The sequence below is a fragment of the Cryptotermes secundus genome, unplaced genomic scaffold (assembly GCF_002891405.2).
Source record: "Cryptotermes secundus unplaced genomic scaffold, Csec_1.0 scaffold465, whole genome shotgun sequence".
In the NCBI taxonomy this organism is placed as follows: domain Eukaryota; kingdom Metazoa; phylum Arthropoda; class Insecta; order Blattodea; family Kalotermitidae; genus Cryptotermes; species Cryptotermes secundus.
The window spans coordinates 1,280,423-1,304,198 of NW_019738964.1; the positions used below are offsets into that span (position 1 = coordinate 1,280,423).

At 39.9% G+C, this 23,776-nt stretch overlaps 1 protein-coding gene across 1 annotated transcript in view; it reads left to right on the forward strand.

Moving 5' to 3' along the window:
- Positions 1-438: 438 nt before the first annotated feature.
- LOC111871477 (lachesin) overlaps positions 439-23,776 on the forward strand; it is a gene marked incomplete at its 5' end in the record, with an annotated part of 213,487 nt that continues 190,149 nt past the window's right edge. The window contains 1 exon segment of the mRNA XM_033754270.1: positions 439-653. Coding sequence (XP_033610161.1) covers positions 439-653 — 215 coding nt within the window.

Below are 23,776 nucleotides of genomic sequence, written 5' to 3' on the forward strand. Positions count from 1 at the left end.
AATATGTCTGAACACAAGTTTGGAAAAATGTGTGATCACAAGCGACACTAAGATGCTAGCGGAACGAGTGCTAAACACAGGCTGATGTAGCAAGCGCACAATCCGGGACTTCCCCACTCGTCACTCGTTATGCGAAACTTCGCTCGTTAAGCGAGGTTCCACTGTACTCGTACTTGCTCTTCCAAAATTGCTAATAGCAAGCGATAATAGGGTGAATGATGATAGCGCAAAACGAAATCATAGTCAGACCAGTAACGGAGAGTAACTATCCATGTATCAGAGATGTTTCAGTTCTTTCAAACACGGTGATAACACATCTATCAATATTTCATAGCATCGCTGGGCTGCATTACACCCCAGGGTCATAAATTCTTTGTTAGCTTCCACATATTGCATGAATAGACCTTAATTAACGCACTCTGATATCTCTTTCCCCAGGATCATCCTATGTGAGCGGTGGGTACGGCCAGGGTACGGGTGCCGGTTTCAACTCCCTGCAGCCTGCGGGGTCCCCAGCGCCACCGCCGCCACCACCCCCTTCTCTCGGCCGAAATGAACCTTACTTCGACACCTTGACCCCACGAAATGTCACCGCACTGGTTGGCAAGTCTGCCTACCTCAGCTGTCGAGTCCGAAATCTTGGAAACAAAACGGTAAGTGAGGTTCTCACAGCTGTGACCTTGTTGTGAGACGTCGAGGTTCCCACATTTTCTAGACAGTCGTCTCATACATGGCGGTAAGGTTGTCTGCCTTACGCGCCGGCCGCCCTTTACCCCCAAGAACATTCCAAGAATATTCCTGGTACTCATTTCTGTTAGAGGCTGAGTCGATCCAAGGGCCATAGTGCGGCTGGAAGGAGTAGGTCAATTGAAAAAAAAAATTCCAATGACCGAATGACCTCATCGGGACTTGAACCGCGACCTTCCGACTTGTAACACAGTGTCTCAACCAACTACGCTACCGCGTGCCCCCAGATATAATGAATAATCCTTTGAATTCCATGTACTGCATATGTGTGCTTTATGCTGGTTTCTCACTTCAATTATTCTTCGAACTTGAAAATGGAAGTGACGTGTTTCTCCGAAAGGCCCGTTGATTCTCTACCGCCCAATCTCTATTATATCCCTGAAGACATTTTTGGAAAGTGAACGAACTTTCTGCAGCTTTAGACGTGTGTATATGCTCGCTTACACAGTTCGAGGCAGAAATTGCGGCGGGATGGTTCTTGGCTTCTGAAATCAGCGTTACATCAATCCATTAAATGTTCTGTGCCATAAGACGAAATATGAGTATTCATCTTGCTAGTGAAATGCCTGTTAAGTGACTGAAATTTCAGTAGCTTGGTTGTTCATTTGTTTCCGAAAAAAAGAAATTTCTGAAAACATATTTGTTTGTCGCTGGAAATCATGAAACAGGGAGAAGCCTAATTACAAAGTGAAATTCTATTCTATTCTATTCTATTCTATTTGAGTAAAAAAAAACTTTTTAAAGTCAAGATAGGCGATTTAATTACAAAAAAAAAGCATTTTGTTTAAATGAAATATCCCGGTACTGTACAACTGTTTATAATATGCTGCTCAGTAGATAACCGGTGTACATCGTAAATCACGAGCTCAATTGTGGTATAATCTAACAAATACGCCTAACTGGTCAAAAGTGTCTGCAACTTTTATTGTTTCCTTCGGTGCGGTGCGATTGTAGACGTCAGTTAGTGTAATAATTTCGCTCTAAATTTATAGACCGACAAATTTCCCGAAACGTCGTCGAATTATCTCAGTACAACACGATATTTGCTTACAAATGTAAACAGGATTAACAGAAAGTATTTCTACAGCTCCTTGATCAGATACCGTGCGTGTATAATATTCGTATTTACAGAGAAGAGAATGTTCTTCTGGGTAGTAATGCCTAGTTTGGAAAATCCCGACGTTTCGGAGGAACGTATCGCTTAGTCATCAGGGTCGAAGAGTAGCCAAGCAAGAACCGAGAAATCAGGGTTGTTTGTTGCTTTCTTGATTGCCTTACTCTTCGACCCTGAGAATGGATCGATATATTCCTCCGAAACCTCAGAATACAATGAGCATATAATCTGCAACACGGAGACAAGACGAGATGCTTGTTGGTTTATTGCTGGGCTCACTCTTCGACCCTGAATGAGGATGCGATACATTCCTCCGAAACGTCGATATGTTTCCGATCAACACGGCGTTACAACCCAGAGGAATGTACTTCTCATAATCACCTGTATTGAAACTTTCATATATTTCCAGATACTTTACCCTGAAAACGTAGGCAGTTATTCTGTGCGACATTATGGAAGAACAAATATAGCCATCACCAGATACTGATACCAGTTGGGGATATTTTGATACTTGCATATACTCGTGTATATATACGTTACGCGGCACGTGACAATAAATGGGGTTTGGATTGGAAATCGGATCCATTAGACTCTTAAAGCTGGCAACTAAATGTAACTACTGTGGTGTCGCTAATTCACACACACACTCTACGCTTCACTACAGCAATCATTGAGTTTCCTCAGTCTGCTGTTTCTCCACCGTTTCTCTGTTAACGGCTTCCAACGCCGTAAATTCCTCAGCTTCCGTATTCAGCGGCATCTGTCCTCGCTGGCTGGCGTTTATGTCACCTCTCAACTGGGTGTCGCCTAGTCACAGTCTTATAACGAGGGCTCTTCTTCACGCTATTGCGGCTCACGAACCGCATTGTCTTACCACTGTCTTAAGCTGCACTGCTCTCCGCTGACCTCCCTTCTGGGGTTGCCTTGAACTCCACTCTCGGCTGATGCACCATAGACAGGTCCTTTGTCAGTCCAGGCTCTGCGAAGCAGATCATGTCTCTCTTACTTATCTTATGCTACAACGGCAGCTTAGTCACTTGAACGGTCGTAAGCTTGACCGCCCCCAACTTTAAGCCTCTTATATTTTCTATGTCTGGTTTCGCCTTGTCCTATGCTGCAAACATGATCATTCTTATGATTTTGTATGACTTTTATTTGTTACCTGTGCAATCGTATACATACGGAACTTTGAATGCCGTGCGCAAATCGCGGAACTGTGTGTATCTTGGAAAGTTTCCAGTTGTGCGGAGAACATTGTTTCGCAGGCGATTCAATCTTAAGAAGTATGTGTCTGCCGCTAATACCCAGGCGGGGCAAGCATGAGTCATTAATGACCTCATCAATGCTTTATGGGGGGTTAGTTTAATGTTGACCGATCACACTGGCCGCGCGGTCTGAGACATGAACTGTCTTCGCTCTCTAAAACACTAGGATTGTGGGTTCGATTCCCACTTGAGGCATGGATGTCTGTGTGCGTATATTCTGTGTTTTTGCTGTCTGTGTGTAAGTAGCGGCTTTGCGACAGACTGATCCCCGTCCAAGGAATTCTGCCGCCCGTGTATAAAGTTCAAGAAACTTAAAAAGAGGTCAAGGTCCAACAAAGGGCTGTAGAGCCATATGTTGGCAGGTAGGTAGATAGGTAGGTGGGTAGGTATTTGGGCGTGCGTGTGGCTAGATGGGTAGGTAGGTAGGTGGGTAGATGGGTAGGTAGTTAGAGACAGACTGACGGATGGACAGATGGATAGATGGAAGGATAGATTATGTTGGCGCCGAAATTCTCACTTTTATTTAGGGAGCAGAATCTAATAAACGTTCTAAAGGCCTTGACTTCGATCATTTCTATGTGCAGTTTTCATGTAATCCTCTTATCGAAGATTACACCGAGATATTTTAATTCAGCTCAAAGTCAAAGTGAAAGTTACTTTACGACTTGCGGTTTTCCGTCAATCCGTTCTTCTTGGCGTCAGGCCCCTTGAGGCCCACGACCCGAGATTTTTTTCTAACTGAACTCTTGCGGTAATAGTCCTTATGTAACATCCTCTCTGACGAGGAGATGGGGTTGTCTCTTATGAATACACCTGGCCCTTCGCCAAATGTACGTTTCGCACATAATATGTTATTGAAAATTCTTCCTCTTGTACTACATACAAGTCCTGTGTCAGTACAGGCTTTACAGAGCAGATCATGCCTGCTTCAGTCAGCTGGTTTTCGATTCTCAATTATAATCTCTGCACGGACCCCCAGAGAACACCGCTTCCCACAATTCCTCTACTGTTGCTTTCATAAATGTTGCTATGCTGACGTTGCGTTTACTGTACCGCAACCTAGTAACGGACATCTCTTCTGGTTAAACTGTACCGGTTTTCAGAAGACACACTACAGTGTATATTTAATACTAGCATTTAAGATCTCAGATACAGATTACATCCACATGCCTACTAATATTTAAATAATATATTTTTGTTGAAGTACCAATGAACAACTCTCATTTCGAATTTCGTTTTACAGTAACTAAATTGTACAGTGGCCCGTGACAGTTGCACGCATTATGCATTGTACAGGCCAGTACAAGTATAATGAATGTGTTCATTGTGTAGGAATACAGATAGCAGTAGATGCGAAGTGATACAAATTTCAATGCATATTATTTTGTAATTATAATATTGTAGTTACTCATATGATAACTAATGCGTTAATGATACTGCATACATTATAATAATCACTAATTCTATAATACTGAAATTATTTTATAAATCAATAGACGTATTATAATATACTGAGAACTGAAGTTGGAACACGAAACACAAAAATGTGTTTACGTCCAATATGAAGCACACGTTGTTACGTAACATTGTGCTGTTTTACATTTATTCCGTCAATACAAATCTTTTCGCGTGGTTGTTTACGTACGCACTTTAATATGTACTGGTTGGATAGCAAATCGCTCTGTCGCAGCTCCATTCGCTAGATTATGTAATCTCTGATTTCCTCTATTAATTTATCTACTCCGTCATGGTAGCGTAGTGGTTAAGGCACTATGCTAAAGTCGGAAGGTCGCGGGTTCAAATACCGGTGAGGTCATTGGATTTTTTTCAGTTGACCTAATCCTTCCGCACTATGGCCCGGGGTTCACTCAGCCTCTAACAGAAATAAGTACCAGGAATTTAATAAATAATTTTCCTGGGGAGTAAAGCGCTGCCAGCGCGTAGGGCTGACAACCTTACCGCCATCTTTGAGCCGATTGTCTAGATAATGTGGGACCCTTAACNCAAACATGATCATTCTTATGATTTTGTATGACTTTTATTTGTTACCTGTGCAATCGTATACATACGGAACTTTGAATGCCGTGCGCAAATCGCGGAACTGTGTGTATCTTGGAAAGTTTCCAGTTGTGCGGAGAACATTGTTTCGCAGGCGATTCAATCTTAAGAAGTATGTGTCTGCCGCTAATACCCAGGCGGGGCAAGCATGAGTCATTAATGACCTCATCAATGCTTTATGGGGGGTTAGTTTAATGTTGACCGATCACACTGGCCGCGCGGTCTGAGACATGAACTGTCTTCGCTCTCTAAAACACTAGGATTGTGGGTTCGATTCCCACTTGAGGCATGGATGTCTGTGTGCGTATATTCTGTGTTTTTGCTGTCTGTGTGTAAGTAGCGGCTTTGCGACAGACTGATCCCCGTCCAAGGAATTCTGCCGCCCGTGTATAAAGTTCAAGAAACTTAAAAAGAGGTCAAGGTCCAACAAAGGGCTGTAGAGCCATATGTTGGCAGGTAGGTAGATAGGTAGGTGGGTAGGTATTTGGGCGTGCGTGTGGCTAGATGGGTAGGTAGGTAGGTGGGTAGATGGGTAGGTAGTTAGAGACAGACTGACGGATGGACAGATGGATAGATGGAAGGATAGATTATGTTGGCGCCGAAATTCTCACTTTTATTTAGGGAGCAGAATCTAATAAACGTTCTAAAGGCCTTGACTTCGATCATTTCTATGTGCAGTTTTCATGTAATCCTCTTATCGAAGATTACACCGAGATATTTTAATTCAGCTCAAAGTCAAAGTGAAAGTTACTTTACGACTTGCGGTTTTCCGTCAATCCGTTCTTCTTGGCGTCAGGCCCCTTGAGGCCCACGACCCGAGATTTTTTTCTAACTGAACTCTTGCGGTAATAGTCCTTATGTAACATCCTCTCTGACGAGGAGATGGGGTTGTCTCTTATGAATACACCTGGCCCTTCGCCAAATGTACGTTTCGCACATAATATGTTATTGAAAATTCTTCCTCTTGTACTACATACAAGTCCTGTGTCAGTACAGGCTTTACAGAGCAGATCATGCCTGCTTCAGTCAGCTGGTTTTCGATTCTCAATTATAATCTCTGCACGGACCCCCAGAGAACACCGCTTCCCACAATTCCTCTACTGTTGCTTTCATAAATGTTGCTATGCTGACGTTGCGTTTACTGTACCGCAACCTAGTAACGGACATCTCTTCTGGTTAAACTGTACCGGTTTTCAGAAGACACACTACAGTGTATATTTAATACTAGCATTTAAGATCTCAGATACAGATTACATCCACATGCCTACTAATATTTAAATAATATATTTTTGTTGAAGTACCAATGAACAACTCTCATTTCGAATTTCGTTTTACAGTAACTAAATTGTACAGTGGCCCGTGACAGTTGCACGCATTATGCATTGTACAGGCCAGTACAAGTATAATGAATGTGTTCATTGTGTAGGAATACAGATAGCAGTAGATGCGAAGTGATACAAATTTCAATGCATATTATTTTGTAATTATAATATTGTAGTTACTCATATGATAACTAATGCGTTAATGATACTGCATACATTATAATAATCACTAATTCTATAATACTGAAATTATTTTATAAATCAATAGACGTATTATAATATACTGAGAACTGAAGTTGGAACACGAAACACAAAAATGTGTTTACGTCCAATATGAAGCACACGTTGTTACGTAACATTGTGCTGTTTTACATTTATTCCGTCAATACAAATCTTTTCGCGTGGTTGTTTACGTACGCACTTTAATATGTACTGGTTGGATAGCAAATCGCTCTGTCGCAGCTCCATTCGCTAGATTATGTAATCTCTGATTTCCTCTATTAATTTATCTACTCCGTCATGGTAGCGTAGTGGTTAAGGCACTATGCTAAAGTCGGAAGGTCGCGGGTTCAAATACCGGTGAGGTCATTGGATTTTTTTCAGTTGACCTAATCCTTCCGCACTATGGCCCGGGGTTCACTCAGCCTCTAACAGAAATAAGTACCAGGAATTTAATAAATAATTTCCCTGGGGAGTAAAGCGCTGCCAGCGCGTAGGGCTGACAACCTTACCGCCATCTTTGAGCCGATTGTCTAGATAATGTGGGACCCTTAACGTCTCACAATCCTATGGGCCTTCATGGCCTGTTACAAGGATAGCTTTACTTTTTTTTTTACATGGTTATAACTACAAGTGTGTTTAGATAACCTGCCGTTTGTTATGCATGCATCGTTCTTCTTGCAAGGTATTTTGACGTGCAGTCTAATTGTTTGTAATCTCTCTCAAATGCCCTAATCTTCTTGTCTAGTACAACTTGTCGCATGCAGACGTGGATTGTTTGTTACGATTTTCCTTGCTTTTGCATCAGAACGGTGCATTGTCATTGCCTTCACTTCTTATAGGTTCAGTTGAGACTTTTTTCAGCCATTCCTATTCGTGGTGTGTTTATTCTTATACTCTTAGATCTTATTGGGATAAATTTATTATTCCTTTTCTCCCTTGCATATTTTAAGTTACAGTTAAACTGAAAAATTTATATTGTTCAAAATGAAATTTGTTAAAAAATAATCATTACAAGTTAAGGTAGAAGAAAGCAGTCTTCTGGGATTTGGCACCGTGTATATGTGGTGTTAACCGACGTTTCGGAGGAACGTATCGCCTCCATCTTCAGGGTAGAAAAAAAATATATAAGAATCTGCAAGCAAAGAGACCGTGAGAACCGGAATCTATTTGGATTCATGTGGCGCGGAATAGGGACCATTGGAGAGCGCCTGTGAACACAGTGATGAACCTTCGTGTTCCATATATCTCTGTCCCCTTCTATGTCTCTGCAGCCCTTTGGGCCTTTGCCGCTTTTATTCCACTTTCTTAATTGTATACACAGTCGGTAGGACTCCTTGGATGAGGGATCAGCCCGTCGCATGGCCGCTACCAACACAGAATAAACGCACACAGACACCCATACCTCGAGTGGGGTTCGAACCCACGATCCCAGTGTTCGAGCGGCCGAAGATGTTTCATGCCTTAGACCGCGCGACCACTATGATCGGGGCGCGTTCCATATAATTTTTGGAAACTCATGAGTAACTGAGCGGCTGGAGGCTTCTCATGAAAGACTCGGCTCCATGAAGTTAGTTAGTTAGTTTAGTTTACTTTAGTTTAGTTAGTTAGAGTTTTGTGCGCACCATCATTTCCTTTCGAAACCCGGCTAAATCTGCTGAGTCCAACAATCTGAGATTAATCCTAATCCAACGCATTTTACGTCACTAATTATGATAATTTTTCCATGGCCAGACCCGAATCAGTTAATTTGGACGAACTCGACTCTCAGAACCATAAATGGAGCTCACTGGCGGGAGGTGTAGATCCTCCACCTCGTTCCACCTTCCCAAACAATATCTCAAGTAATGGTGTTTGTCCTCACAGGGATTTTAACTAAGGGACTCGCATTCCACTCTGCAGTGTGTGGAACTTACATGCACGGGAAGAATGTTCGCAGTAGATGCGGCACAAGGGGACCTTCCCCAATCATAAAACATTATGTTATGGCTGCTGCAATATTATTATGCGCATGATGTGAGCAAATTCATGGAACTTGAATGCCAATAGGAGGTTGCGTTGTCGGATGCTTGCCTGTTATTTTGTTCTGGGGAACGGATATTTATGGAAACGTTTGGATAAAATGTTTGAAATGAATTGTATGAAAAGTGTCGCTGTTCCGGAAATAAACCGTTAAAATTACAAAACAAGCGAGATCAGTAAATAAACAAAAAAATAAATACACCCATTTACATGTCGGACAAAAAATGAAGCAATGTTTTGTCAGTGGAAAAAAAACAATTTATTCAAAATTGAATTGAATGTTCAACATAGAAATAGGATAACACACTATAAAATACAGTTTACTTACAGGCATAAGCCGACAGGACAAAAGAGGTGAGAATATCAAAAATACATTACATGTTTAATTTTAAAACTTCTTAATATGTGAATGCTTTATTGGCACAAAATCCTTTTGTGTGAAGAAGAAGAAGAAGAAGAAGAGAATGTGTTAAAGAGAAAAAAGTTTGAAAAAGCGAAGTCCTGTTAGGTGAAGATAATTGAGTTTTTCATGCACACAATTAGATTAGTGCACGTAGCATGGCGGGTTAGTTTAAGATTGTGGTTTTTAAACGGTTCATTACACATGGGTCATTAGATGCCTTAACGTTAGTTAATGGCGCATACTGGAGGTCACAATGGCTGTTCTCGGGACACTTGTAGACTTTGTAGAACACGCAGTGATGGACCTGTAAACCATATCTGATCTATTGTCTTTTAATTTGCTGTCACTACCGAGGTGACAAACGCCAATACAGACTCAGCACGCATGAACGGTATTTCGTCCCTGAACCCGGTGTAGCTAACACGGTGCAAATGGTATATGGACTGACGTACAGCATATTTCATAAATTGCATACAACTTCTATGATTTTGATAAATTGTGTATATGAAGGGCATTAATTTCTTATTATGGATATATACAACGACCAGTCAGCTTATTTCGACTGTGTTATATCAGAAAATGTCACATTTTATTTCGCGAAAGTGTGAGTATAATGAATGGCAAGGTTTTAGTTTACATACGTGGTCTAGATTGATGTCTTCTTTGTGCCTGTTATTTTTTTAAGAAAACCTTCGATTTTTATGAAGAAGTCGCTTACTGTCGCTGAAGAGTGCGGACGTGTCTGTGCATCGCTCCGTGAATCGTGTGTACGCAGTAAACGGAATATACACTCGACTAACGTTGAAACCATACCTCAGGTCGCTCTGTAGGCTAAAAAGCAACGAAAATTCTTCTAGATAAACAGTTCTCAAAGCCGGTCACGGTAGCCGAGCGGTCTAAGGCATGTACTGTCTTCGCTCGCATGAAACCGGGATCGTGGGTTCGAATCCCACTCAGGGCATGGATGTTTAGTGTGTATGTGTGCGTTTTTCTTTGTTTGTATACAGGTAGAGGCCTTGTGACGAGCTGATCACCCGCCCAAGGAGTCATACCGAATGTGTAAGATCTAGAAAACCCGAAATGAACGGAGAAGTTCATGGAGGTAGGCATAGGCCCACTGGAGCTGTAGTGCCAAGGGAAAAAAAATAGACGGGGTACGAATTGGTGATTGCATTTATTGACAACTTATACACACCACCCGGAACTACAAGTAATTACAGCTTTGTTATTAATCTCCGCACCTTATAAATCACCACAGCACCCGATAAACTTTTTTTCCAGCCTGGTATTTCTTCGTCAGCCGTGTCTTAGTAGCGGCTTCTAATAGCGGATAGTCTTCAGCTTCCCGCTCTCAGGTCCTATTTTCACAGCCTCCCGTGCAGAACTGCTTGTCAACTAACAGCTAACCGAACCGCCCCAATTGTTTTCCTTAACAAGTTTGCACGGACCCAGTAGGAAACACACTTTCAAACTGTAACTCTATTATTGTGTTCATATTCGTTGCAGCAGGAACGTGTTTACCGATTCGTTGTCTGAAACGGTTTGCATAACACTTTGTTTATTTGCCTGTTGCATAGCAACGGCTGTACACACTACAACAATATTAATACACATATTAATATTTCTCTCGTCGGAAATTACTGCATACCTTTGAAATATAATACAGAATTATTGATGAATTCCTACTCATTAATGTTCGTTGTTATGGTAACCCACTCACACGCAAACATACCGCATTTTATAATAAGGAAGAGAGCTACATGGGGTGTTGACAGTTTCCCTTTTCCCAAACAGTGACTGTCGCTTTTAGATATGTCTGGTTCCAAGAAAAGAATACTGTACCTATGTAGCTCTCCAACGCCGTGTCCGATATGAGTGAAGTATATCGGGTCTTGGATAAACGCGAGAAAGATAGGAATTTCATATCAATAAGAAATGTACAAATTTCCGACCACAGTTATAATTAAAACGTAAACAATTTATGTCAAAGGAAGACATGAGAAGATTAATAATTATAATATTCTGTTCATGTGAATTTAAATAAGCGTATTTTTTTCGTATTGTCACGTTTTGGGGGTGTAACTGTAGACGTTGTTTGGATTGGATATTGGGTTAATTGACCACTTTATCACACAACTCGTAACTACAGGCAATTACAGCGCTATCGCTGATCTACACACTCTACAGTTCACACACGCTAGGGTTTTCAGTCTTCACTAGTCGTATCCTGGCAACGGATTTAAACACAGTAATTATACCAGTCTCACTGTAACTGCAGCAATCTTGCAACTCAACTAACTTGTTGTCATCTCTTCTCAGTCATTTTCCACTGCCATCCCAAGAGACTCTAAATTAATCCTCAGCTTCAAGTCTAAGTCACGTTGCGACTGACAGTCGGTCAGTCAGTCAATCAGTCTTGGTGTCGAGCCCCATCTGGTGTTCAAGACCAGATATTTATTATTGTTTGACAGTTACGGTCTTGTTATCGTGGGGCGCCCTTTCTGACGAGAGGACGGGTCTCTCGTTTGTCAGAGTCAGAGACCTCGCTGGCAGAAAGGGGAGAGTTTTCGGGTACCACTGCCAGTAGAGGGCCGACCTCGCTGGCAGAAAGGGGAGATAGCGGGCACAAGTATCGGTAGGGTATGGTGACAGTAGAAATTAAAGGGGATGTACAATAGACTATTAGTCGCGGTGCATGGGGAAACCCACCCCCTCTATACTGAATAACTGAATAACTGAAATCGTTTGTCATATTGTAAAGTATATTTACATATTACATGTTAAGCATATTAGTAAATATATATAAAATATATACAGGGCCTCTGTCAGTCCAGGCTCAGTACAGCATTATGTCCTATTTCTAGTAGCTTCCGCTACAACGGCAGTCTAGTTACTTGTACGGTCGTATGCTTGTCCACCGCCAAATTTAAGCCTCTTATACTTTCTATGCTCAGCTGGTTTGGGATACCTGTTATATAGTCTCGGAGCGGATCCGAGAGAAAACACTATTTCCATCGTTATAGCCCAATAATACTTAGGTTGTTTCTTGCGTATTATATGCCGCTGGTACATATTTAGAGTGCCGTTGCCCAGCAGCGGACGTATAATGTTTCCACTATTCCGGTTTTCAGGCGTCATGTCACAGCATGTATAAATCAGACTTGTTTCGTAGTTTCTGTTTCAGCCATGCAGAAACTTCTATAGTTCTTAATAAACATAAGTTTCTTGGTAACGAGTCTCTTTCATGTCCATGATTAATGTAAAAGACACTTGTTTTCCATGTTTTACTTATTCAGCTTCATATCCTTAAGGAATCTCTATTTTGATTAATATTATATGCGTCTAGTAACGGCAAAGATTCATCTAAATTGACTTCATCTCTTGCTGGAAAATTACGCTTATATATATGATGCAACTAATTAATTTGTGTACACAAAGAATTTGGTGTAAAATGTCTTTGAGATTTAGTATAAAGGTACTGCCTTTGACTTTCTTCAAGGTGGTCTTAAAGCTTTGTAAATCGTTATGGGCCGAAACGTGCTAAAATTAATTATTTTTTGTGGCAGAATTTTAAACAAGAATTATGTCCGTACAGTTAATTGGAATATTACAATGAAATTGTAAGAGCAAATTAGATCCTTGCGTTATTCAGAACCGACATCTAGTAGTTCGGAGCGTATTAAGTACGTGTTCAAAACTGACATAAAATTCCATGGAATGCACATTCAAAGACGGCTCAAGCCTTACATTTGCTAATTAAGTTCATGGAATACAGCTTTTCTTGCGAATCTATTCTGCAGGCGTCACTAGCTCCTATCCTGAACTCGGTCTACTGCAACACACTTTATTTCTTCAGATCCATTTTAATATTATTCTGACATTTTCACTTAGTTTCTCTAGTGGTTTCTTCCTTTCCGGGTTTACGAAATAAAACGGCGTATCCAATCCAGTCCCTCTTTGTACTGAATACTCTAATATTAATAAGATGTAAAAGTTTGTGACGATGGTAAATTAATATAAATATTATGTTTCTGGAAATTATCCAGCGTCCTGTTTTTATTTAAAAACTTTTCCTGCAGCCACCATTTCCTTTTCTCACGTTTTACAAAAGCAAATACAGTAGAATTTGGTTATAACGTCATCAAATGGACCTAAAAATATTGTCGTTATAAACGAAAGTCGTTGTAACCGAAATGGGCACTTCCACAGTAGCCTTATGTTAGTCACGTAAAAATCTACCAAAAACCGAGTTAAAATGTTGCATTTTTTAGTGAAATACGTAGTTAAGTACAGACTAACGTAACATTAACGTGGAATTGCCCAAATGTGTAATATCAAAGACATATTACAGCGCTTTTCACTGACAATACACACCGCACTAATACTGTATATTAAAGGTAGGCCTACTCACCNTCTTCAATGCTTAAAACTTTCCTTTTCATTGCCATGTTTTCGCTACTGCACTTCTCTGGGTTTAGGCAGGAACACTATAGGGTAAGTAGACAATGTGAGGTCCTGTTAGACGAGATTCTAGGAAAGGAATGAAGTTAACAACCTGCCGCGTCCTCTTGCACTATTCATGCACTCCCACCTGACACCCTTGTTTTCGCATAAAACCCACGCTCCTCTTGCAGCCCGCGGTCGTATTCTTCCAGGACAGTCACGTCAGCAAGTAGAGAAAGTGAGGGTGGGCAGACACATCCAACTTTCCCACGATATCAGAGAAATTCAGGAATGAAAATGACGTTACATACGAGGTTGATTCATTTGTGCGTGTCGTACTAAGCAAGGTATAAAAACAGTTGTTTTATGAGGAATTAGTTCGTACCATTGATTATTTGACGCAATAGACAAGGTGTCGCAGAAACCGATGTTGCTATAACCAAGTTTTACTATACCTTAACCACAGATGCATGTTCTTCAAAGATCTATCACGGTGCATGATTTCAGAATCATATACGAGTATCATGTGGAGATAGTGGGTTCTGAACTCAGAAATTCGTGCTTTTGCCATATTGGTATTCCTGATTATAGGAACGGCCACGCCGGATTCCATTGAAATCCGTGCAGCGACAATCGAGTCGAAACACGCGGAAGGCAGACATGACAATCCCTGTATATTTGCAGTTTGTGCACAACGTACAAATATAGCACAAACTGCAGCCTTCACGCGAATCACTTTTTAACGTTTTGATTTTGTTTCTGCGTTGATACTATTTGTGGGTGAAGGGAAATGTCGTTTGAAGTCTGAAGCTCAACAGAATATCTCAGGATCCATAAACCTAGGAAAATTTTTACGAGTTTTAAATTTGGTCTTATGTAAGAAGGGAATTCACATATTTCCGTTTTTCAAGGAAGCGTCAAGACTTATTTAAATAACAATAATATTCGAAACATGATAGAACTGAAGTTAGTGCAGGCCCATCCAAAACTAACGACCCCGTACTTTATGTGCGTAAATTTAATTTCTTTTGTTTCCTTAAACAAAAAACAGTTTTAGTGTAGTTAATTCTAACATTGTGTGTTCGCTGTGCATGGTCCAGGATACCTTGGCTTCTTAATAGCATATAAACCACTGGAACGAATTTAATTAAATTCAGTACAAAAGTAATGACAGCGGATTATCCAGGCGCCATATTTTAGTTCCCATACATGAGCAGTATGAGGATAGAGCGCCGAAACAAATGTGTGAAGCTGGGTGCAGATGGCAATACTGAAAGAAAAATTTTGACGCTTTTTCCTAAACATATTCAGATTTCTTCAGCCTCAATTCAGTTAATATATTACTAACCCTGTTATAATTTTAATCCTGTTTTGGGAGGAAGCCACGCTGTAACCGTAGGTTGAAATTTCATCATTTCGGACATCTTTACTGCCTTCATCTTCATAGCTAAAAGCCTACGCCACAACATCTTCAAATGTTTATAATAAACGCCATCCTTTCATAAAAATGGAAACAGTTTGAATCTCCGAAACATAGAAGAATAAACGTCACATCTATGCCTTATCGGCCAAATTTGAGTCTACGTAAAAATCGAACTGGGCTGATGTCACCTATAAATATAATATGGAATGTGCATTATGGTCATATGTATTTGTGACGATATATGGGAATTACTTCTGAGTAAACTTTTCTATTGTGAAGAACTGCGCATAGAAATAAACTACGGTTGTGAACCATAAAGGGGGGGGGGGAAGCTGGGGGGGTTTGTGCTTATGAAGGATGATCTTTTTAACCATTTAACCTCTGATGGTCGATATGTCTACACGGAAATATTCCTTCAGTCAAATTCCGAAACAGTCAATCAAAATGGGTATAAATAAAAAATTGTAATAATGTCATGTTTATGGGGATACGCGTGACGAAAATATAGGGGTTCTAGTTCGGATGATTTCGATTTATTAGCACTTTTGTTACAGTTTCTCATAATTACAATCAACACAGCGATATCTCCGATTTACACAATTTCCCATCACCTTTGCACACGCACTAGGAATCCTAGTCTTCACTAGCCTTCTCCCGGCAAGGGATCTCAACACAGAAACTAGCGCTTCAAATCACTGTGAAGTCTTCTTACCATTTCTTGTTCAATCACCCTGGATCCTCGGAATGCAACTAAAAACTCTCCTGGATTGCAAGCGGACGTTATATGGGCGTCACACGGACAACACAGAAAACACAGTTTTACTGTTGCGTAGTGCAGACCACACAAGTCACGTCATAGCTAAGTATTCTTTGAGTGTGACCTCATTGCGCCTGCGCGTAAGTGTATTTACTGAGCCGTTTCCTAGAGAATGTGTTGCATAACCCCGTTTTACTTTCGTTGGTGCGTGTAATACTTAGAAACGGCTGTTTCTATGGCTCACCCATTCGTGTACGGGGTAAATACGCCACAATACAAATATTATGTTTTTGGATATTATCCATCGTCCTGTATTTAGCAAAAATCACGGTCCTGTAATGTACCATCGTCACAAACTTTTAAAAATTATAATAAATTCTTAAGCCCTAACAATAGAATTACGAATTTCATCATATTGAACAGCTTCGCTGAGAAAGTTATTCCTGAAAAAGTCTATTCAAGACTACTTTTTCACTGCGATTGTTATGAAGATGGGATATAATGCATTGTATTCCGCTGAAAATCTACCGACATTTCGGAGAAACATATTTCATCCATCTTCATGCTGGTTTGTTACTTGACTTATTCTTCGACCCTAAGAATGAAGGTGACATTTCCCTCAAGATGTTGGTTGACTTTCAACGGACCACGCGGCGTTATATCGCAGAAGACAGGACTGTTCAACTATATTTAGTATCACAAATGATTGATCCTAGCTGCCGTGTAGATGACATTGCAAATTGTCATATGCTTTTCGCATAAGAGTATGCACATGACTGTGAGACCAACTGTCTCAATAAAATGGTTACGATTCATATTCGACATGTGTCGTGTTTAACTCTCAGACAGGAGGCTTTTTGTTATTTCTGTCGCTTTTATGATTATTCTCAGTGCTTTCGTGTGATTAGCGCTGAGAGGGTACATTAATAAAGGCCAAGGGGAAACCTAGAGACCATTTTTTAAGGTTATATGTGTCAGTTTCCATGTTTCTTTAAATGGTAATTGAGTCTTTATATGAATGTCAGAAATATTATATCCTGAAAAGTGTAGGAACAGATTCTGGTACGTACTCCCCTCTCATTTCAATCGTTCCTATGCCAAAATATGTGTGACGTTCTGCACGCATGCTCTGTGCTATATTGGTATACTGAGAATGTGAGCTGCAGAACATTTTACGGCCATTATAAACCATGAAAATTGTTTAGAACATGGACTTCAGATTTCTTAATCATGTGCCCCGTTTATAGCACGAGAAAGGTTAATAAGCAATAAAATTTGGCGTCAAGGCCAATGGAAGATTTCTTCTCCCCTCGAAAAGCTAATAGCTGATCTGTGGGACAAGAAATTCCGCTGTGCATGACACTCGGATATTTATCGCTGAATTCAAAAATGGCTGCCGCTGGACCGTATTATTTGTTCCAACAATCCCGTTCACATCCACAGTCCTATTCATTTGATATCCATATTAATGTTATCCTTCTATCTGTGCCTAGTTCCCCCAAGTGGTTTCATTCTTTCAGGCTCTCTGATTGAAATCGTGATGTATTCCTTATCGCCCCAATGTTTTTTTTTCCAAGTGTCATCCAATTAATCGCAGTTAACATAACAACATTACATAATGTGCATGAACTCTTATATTCTAATAATATACTTATGAAAATTATATTAATACCACGTTACAGAGTTCTTCATGGAAACTAGAAGTGACTAAGATAGTCAAGAAATTCCCCGCAATTTATGAAATCTAGATGTTCATTAATGTCTTCACAAAAGTTTTCTACTGGCCCTTATCGTGAGCCAGATGAATCTTGCCCTCACTTTCGAATAATATTCTTTAAAAATCAGTTTTAATATTGCCTTTCAAAATATGTGTATTTATTCAAAGTGTTGTTTTTCCTTTTGGTTTTTCGACGGAAATTTTGGTATTTCTCACCTCTCCCATGATTGAAACATGCTCCAAAATAACAGTAAATTTAAATTCCTACATGAATGACGTCACTGTTTTATTTTATATGTCCCTTGGTTATAACAATTCTTTTCTAAAATACATTTTAAAATTCAACTTGTATTATAGCGAAAAACACAGCAGTGTTTTGTTTCGTTAAAGGGAGAAAACCAAAATGAAGGTGATATACACACGCTTTATGCTTCAAGTTCACAGGAAAGAAACGTATATAGAAGCTGTAAGCTCACATAAAGCTTCTCTTCTTTTTGTATTGATGTACCTCATACGAGGCCTGGTCTGTAAAAAAGGAATACACCTTAGAATGAATAAACTTACAAGGATAATTAATTTTTCTTCCATCATAGAAATATAGGAGCGCATGACGCCAGATTAATTAACGGTGGTTTTATATGGACCAGGCTAACATAAAGCTGACGGGGAATTTTTCATTACGGGATTACACTTTGATAGATTGATACAGGTACAAGCAGGTTCCGGGCTGTCCCGAAAGATGGGGTGTTGGTGGTCAGACAGCAAGGCAACATGTAATCATACACTCATTTTATTAACTGGTCTCGTGGGGGTCGAATGGTTTGTCTCTTCTGTAAGAACATAACATGGCAATGATTTGTTTCAACACATGAACAAAATATTGTCCCGCCAAGTCATAAATAAATGTCAGATAATGAGGAATGAAATGCAAAATCGACAGGAAAGGGTAACTTGATGTAGTTTTCGATTTTATCCTAATTCACTTAAAACAACGACGAAAGTGGACCAACATACAATAACGTAAAATCTCACTTAAACATTCTTCGGTAATCCGTTTTGTTGCGGGGTTTAAATCTAGAAAGAAAAATGTTGGGACATGTAATATGCATTGAGGATGTGAGAGATGCGTACAAAATTTTGGTGGTAAAATCTCAAAACAGGAGAACATTTTGGGATACCTCTTACCTCTGAGGCTTACTGGTGTTATTTATCTAACATTTCTCCGAGAGGCCTTACCCAGGCTGCTGGAAGTGGTGCCTTTGGAAGTTCGTCGTGAAATGCGGTTCCAGCAGAATGGCGTCCCGGCACACTGCACTAATTTCCTCCGCGAGTATTTGGATGAAACTTCTGACAACAGATGGATTGGACATGGAGGCGGTGCGGAACATGCAACGAGGTCTGCGGCCGCCATTTTGAGCAACTTTTACAATGTGAAACAACGACAACATCCTCTAAAATTTATGCATCCTTAGTGCCAAAAGAAAGCGATTCCGGACATGGGTGTGTTAAAGATATGATCAGACTGAACCCATCTATCTACCACAGAGCGTTGTGACATATTTATTACACTCTGTATTACCAAGAAAATTATTTGCGCTCTGTATAACATTTTTCTGTAGTTTCCTTACACATTTCTAACACTTGGCTGTTCATCATTTTAAGGCGCTCCACCCTAGGTTACCAAATTCCATCTTTATATCCTATAAATAATATTTTCGAATCTTGTTATTTGCAAAATAGCCTTGGCCTCTTCCTTTCCACCATTTCTTCTTTTACCTAAGTTGAAAGACCTTTTCCAGTTTCCAAAGTATAAAGACGCCAGCTTCTTCACTCTTTTATTAGTAACAGTTATTCCTCTTTTGTCTTTGTTGTTTTTTTTCTGACTCGATAGCCATCTAAATTTACTCAGATTGCATTCACTTTGCGCTGTCGGGATTTCCTATTCATTTTATGAACACAAATCACGAGCAGTATTACCCTGTATACAAGAGTCACATACCGGAGTCGTTTGCATGCAACATGTACTCGAAAGCGATATTCTTCTCGTATACATGCAGCTGCAAATCTCAGTTCACAGTAACTGTGTATGTTTTGCATAGAGAACTCACGGAAACAGAAACACTCGTAGCAACTAGTCACAAACAATAGACACACCACACAAGGATCATACATATTACCTACTTCCACCAACCTTCTTTTCGCAGAAATTGAGTTCTCTCAATGTGTAAATAAACCATTACAAAATTACAGACTCTGCGTAGTATATCTAGCATATACTCAGATAGTAATAAGGTATATAAAGTATATAAGGAATGCAGTATACACAACAAAATTCGGTATTTAAAAAACAAAGAAGAGACTGCTGTATCCACATTTGTTTATATTTGTTTTCACAAACGCAACATGTTTCGACCCTCATACAGGACCATCATCAGGCGAACAATGCTCAAGCCTCAGCTATTTAATTCCAATTAAATGTTATCTAATTATTCAAATAAGGATCCTTATTACGTCTTGAAATATTGTTGTGTAGACTGCATACCTATATATATCTTATATATAACACACAACAGAATGCACACTATTAAGATGAAATAGCAACGCTGATAACTAAGGGTAGCCCTGTTCTCCAGAAAAGGGTACAGCGGACCTTGTGTATGCTACTTTTTAGATTTTCCTCACATTTCTTCCGTTAAAAGGATTTCATAAACTGTAAGTTAGTAATATTCGAAACTAAGTTTTTGAAAAGAGAAACGGTATATTTTATAACCTTTACTTACTTATTTACTTACTCATGGAGCTGAGCCCTTCTGGAGGAGCCGCCAATTCTACAGCTACTCAAGAATTTCCCAGCATTTCATGGAACCCGAAGGTTCATTACCGTGTTCACAAGAGCCATCCACTGGTCCCTGTCCTGAGCCAGATTTATCCAGTCCATACCATCCCATCCTATCTCACTAAGATCCATTCTAAAATTGTCCACCCACCTACGCCGTGGTCTTCCCTGTGGTCTCTTTCCTTCTTACTTTCCCACCAATATCCTATACGCATTCCTTGTTTCCCCCATTCGTGCTACATGACCTGCCCACCTTGGCTTGATCATTCTAATTATACTTGGAGAAGAGTATAAGTTATGAAGCTCCTCATTATGCAGTTTTCTCCAACCTCCTGTCACTTCATCTCTCTCCAAGTATTCCCCTCAACACCCTGTTCTCAAACACCCTCAGTCTATGTACAATGTCGGATGTCGATCTGTTATCGTTGTTCCCAAATATCTGAACTGTGCCACATTTCCAAAACATCTGTTTCCTATCTTCATGTCATGATTTTGCCCTGCATTTTGGTGACGAGACAGTAACATATACTTAGTTTTCTCTATGTTTACTTCTAGACCAACCTCCTTAATTGCGTCAACTAAAGTTTGTGTGTTTTTCTTTATGGTATCTACATTATCACCCAGTAGATTCACATCATCGGCATAGACCAACAGCTGATGTGTCCCGTTTAATTTCAGTCCCACCTGGTTTCCCTGGACCTACCTAATAGCAGCATATTCTAAAGCAAAGTTGAAAAGGAGTGGCGATAAAGCATCTCCTTGTCTTAGGCCATTCTGGATAGGAAATTTATTAGACAAATATTTACCTATATGAACTTTATTATAGCTTTCCTTTAAACGCATTTTAATCTGCCTAACTAGTTTCGTGGGTATCCCAAGCTCTATCAGAATATTGTACAATACTTCCCCCCCTAACCGAATCATAGGCTTTCTTGAAGTCTATGAATAGCTGATGTACTGCCTCATCGTACTCCCATTTTTCCTCCAATATCTGATGAATGAAAAGATCTGTAGTTGATCTGTTACGTCGAAACCCACAATGATGATCCCCAATAATTTCATCTGTATGTGGACTTAACCTTGAAAGAAGAATATTGGACAAAATTTTATATGAAGTTGATAGCAGTGATATCCCCCGATAATTACTACAGTCAGTTGTATCACCCTTCTTGATTTTATAACCTTTTAGGAACTAAATTGTTTAATTTTGTCTTCTTTAATTGTTAATAGGTACGTGAAGAAAATTATTTAATGTGACACTCCATAATTGTTAACATTCACCAAAGAGAATTAAAGTCATTGTGTCAAGCAGATTTTGATGATTGGAAAATGTAGCACGCATGAATAGATTAAGCATGTATATACAATTTTAGCCGAGAAACCTGAATGGAAACAATATTAATTTCTATCTCACAGAAATAAAGTGTCATGTTGTGGACTTCGTTCGTCTGGTTCTGTGTAAAATCCAGTGGCAGGCTCTTTTGAGCGTGGTAAAGTAACTTCAGGTTCCATTAAAATTGGGGAATTTCCTAACCAGTAGAACTGCTACAACTCCTTAAATATAACTTACTCCATAGCTTTTGTTCTTCTGAAATATAGCTTTATGCTGAATTCAGTTATTCCTTGATCATGGCAGCGGCAACTCTCATGTCAGATGTCTTTTGTAAGTTCAGGATTTATAAAGGAAAGAAATGTTTCTTTTACCCTGCAACACTTCGATTCCCAAAAGTAATTTAGCAGAGTCTTGTTGTTGTTATTGGAGGGGCTGGATTTCCCCATGCACCGCGACCAGTTTGATCTATTGTGCGTCCCCCTATGATCTTCTACGAGCCTCTATACCCTACCGGTACTGGTGCTTACCATCAGTCCCTACTCAGCCAGCGAGTTCGGCCTCTACTGGTTCAGAGGTATCTCGATACTTCCCCCGTCTACCAGAGGCGTTAGAAAATACTGTTGGGCGGGAAATGTCCTTAATTTAGCTCAGTGGCCTCCTTTGGAGAAATGAGGTTCTTTTACGTGCCGTAAAGCTACGACACGGGACGCACGGCTTAAAGTCCCTCCCGGAGGACTTGTTCCCTGAATTTTTCCGCCCTTTAATTTCCACGACCTCCGCCGGGTTTGAACCCGCGTACCTTGAGTCATGAGGTGGGAACGTTACCCCTAGACTACGGAGGCCGCTTAGCAGAGTCTTACAGCCTTTAGATTTTTTAACTCATCGTCTCAAAATCCGCCCATCTCATAATGCTGTACAGGAACATCTCATTAAGATTTATAAATTGTATTCAAATGGATTTTTAAATTTATTGAAGACCCTATATTATAGGGAACGCAAGAGGAAAAGTTTTTCTGTCGCTTTTAACCTCCAATGCAAAGCGTATGTGACTCCTTGCCTCAAGGGATAAAGTTGTTGGGGCTTGAAGCTGCCAGAGTGCCACGCTTAATAACATACCTTCATTAATCCGTCTCCATGTTGAGTCCTTAATTACGAGCAAATACTACAACAACGCTGTAGAGTGCAGTCTACTCTTCTGTCGAGTATCTTTTCTGATTCCATTGAGGGGGGCATTTGAATATGCTATATTGCATACACGGATCAATTTCAGACACAGAGTCATAAATAGAGTTCTTTAAATTGTGTCGCAGTGTTTGGGGTACATTTTTGAATCCTTTTATTCTTATCCATACAATTTTGTTTTCAGTATTTACATATTCATTCGGTGTTTGCACTCCATAACATAATTTAAGTTTTTTTTTTTCATTTCGTGCATCCTGTTGTGTTATTATATATAATTTCTTTATTACAATCCGTCACAGCACAACAATATAAAGGTCAAAGCTAAAATTAGCTTGCTACTTGTTTCGGCTGTCCAGCTTTACCATCGTAATTGCAGTTCAGTGGTGAGTGAATATGGTAGTCATGTGTTTGCCTGATGATGGCTCTAATAGCCGAAACATGTAGCCAAGGTAATTTTACCCTTGACCTTTATATTGTTGTGTTGTGACGGACTGTAATAAAGAAATTGTATCACTTAGGTTATTAGTCGTGATTTCTGATTTTTTGTAGTTTATTTTAAGCCGCTGTCAGTTCTTCGTATTGTATAATTTCGAATATTATTTTGATTGATATAATGAATAGGGAAGGGTGTGGAAGGAAACAGTTATTGCGTAATATAATTACTAACCCGGAATTTTCCTGGAGGGACTGAGAAAAATCAGGGTGAACTGAAATCAGTGTAACAGGTGTCCCGACCGAGAATCGAAACGAACGCCTACCCGATTACAATTCTAGAATATTATATATTTTGTGCTGTTTATGCAGTATAACACGGACACGTGTGTGTTCGTGAGTCGGGACACTGGTGCAATTTTTTTATTGCTAGTGGGGTGGGACTAAGTCCCTTGTACTGCGGCCTTTTCTGGTCTATTGTACCAGCCTCAGATGATAGGTGA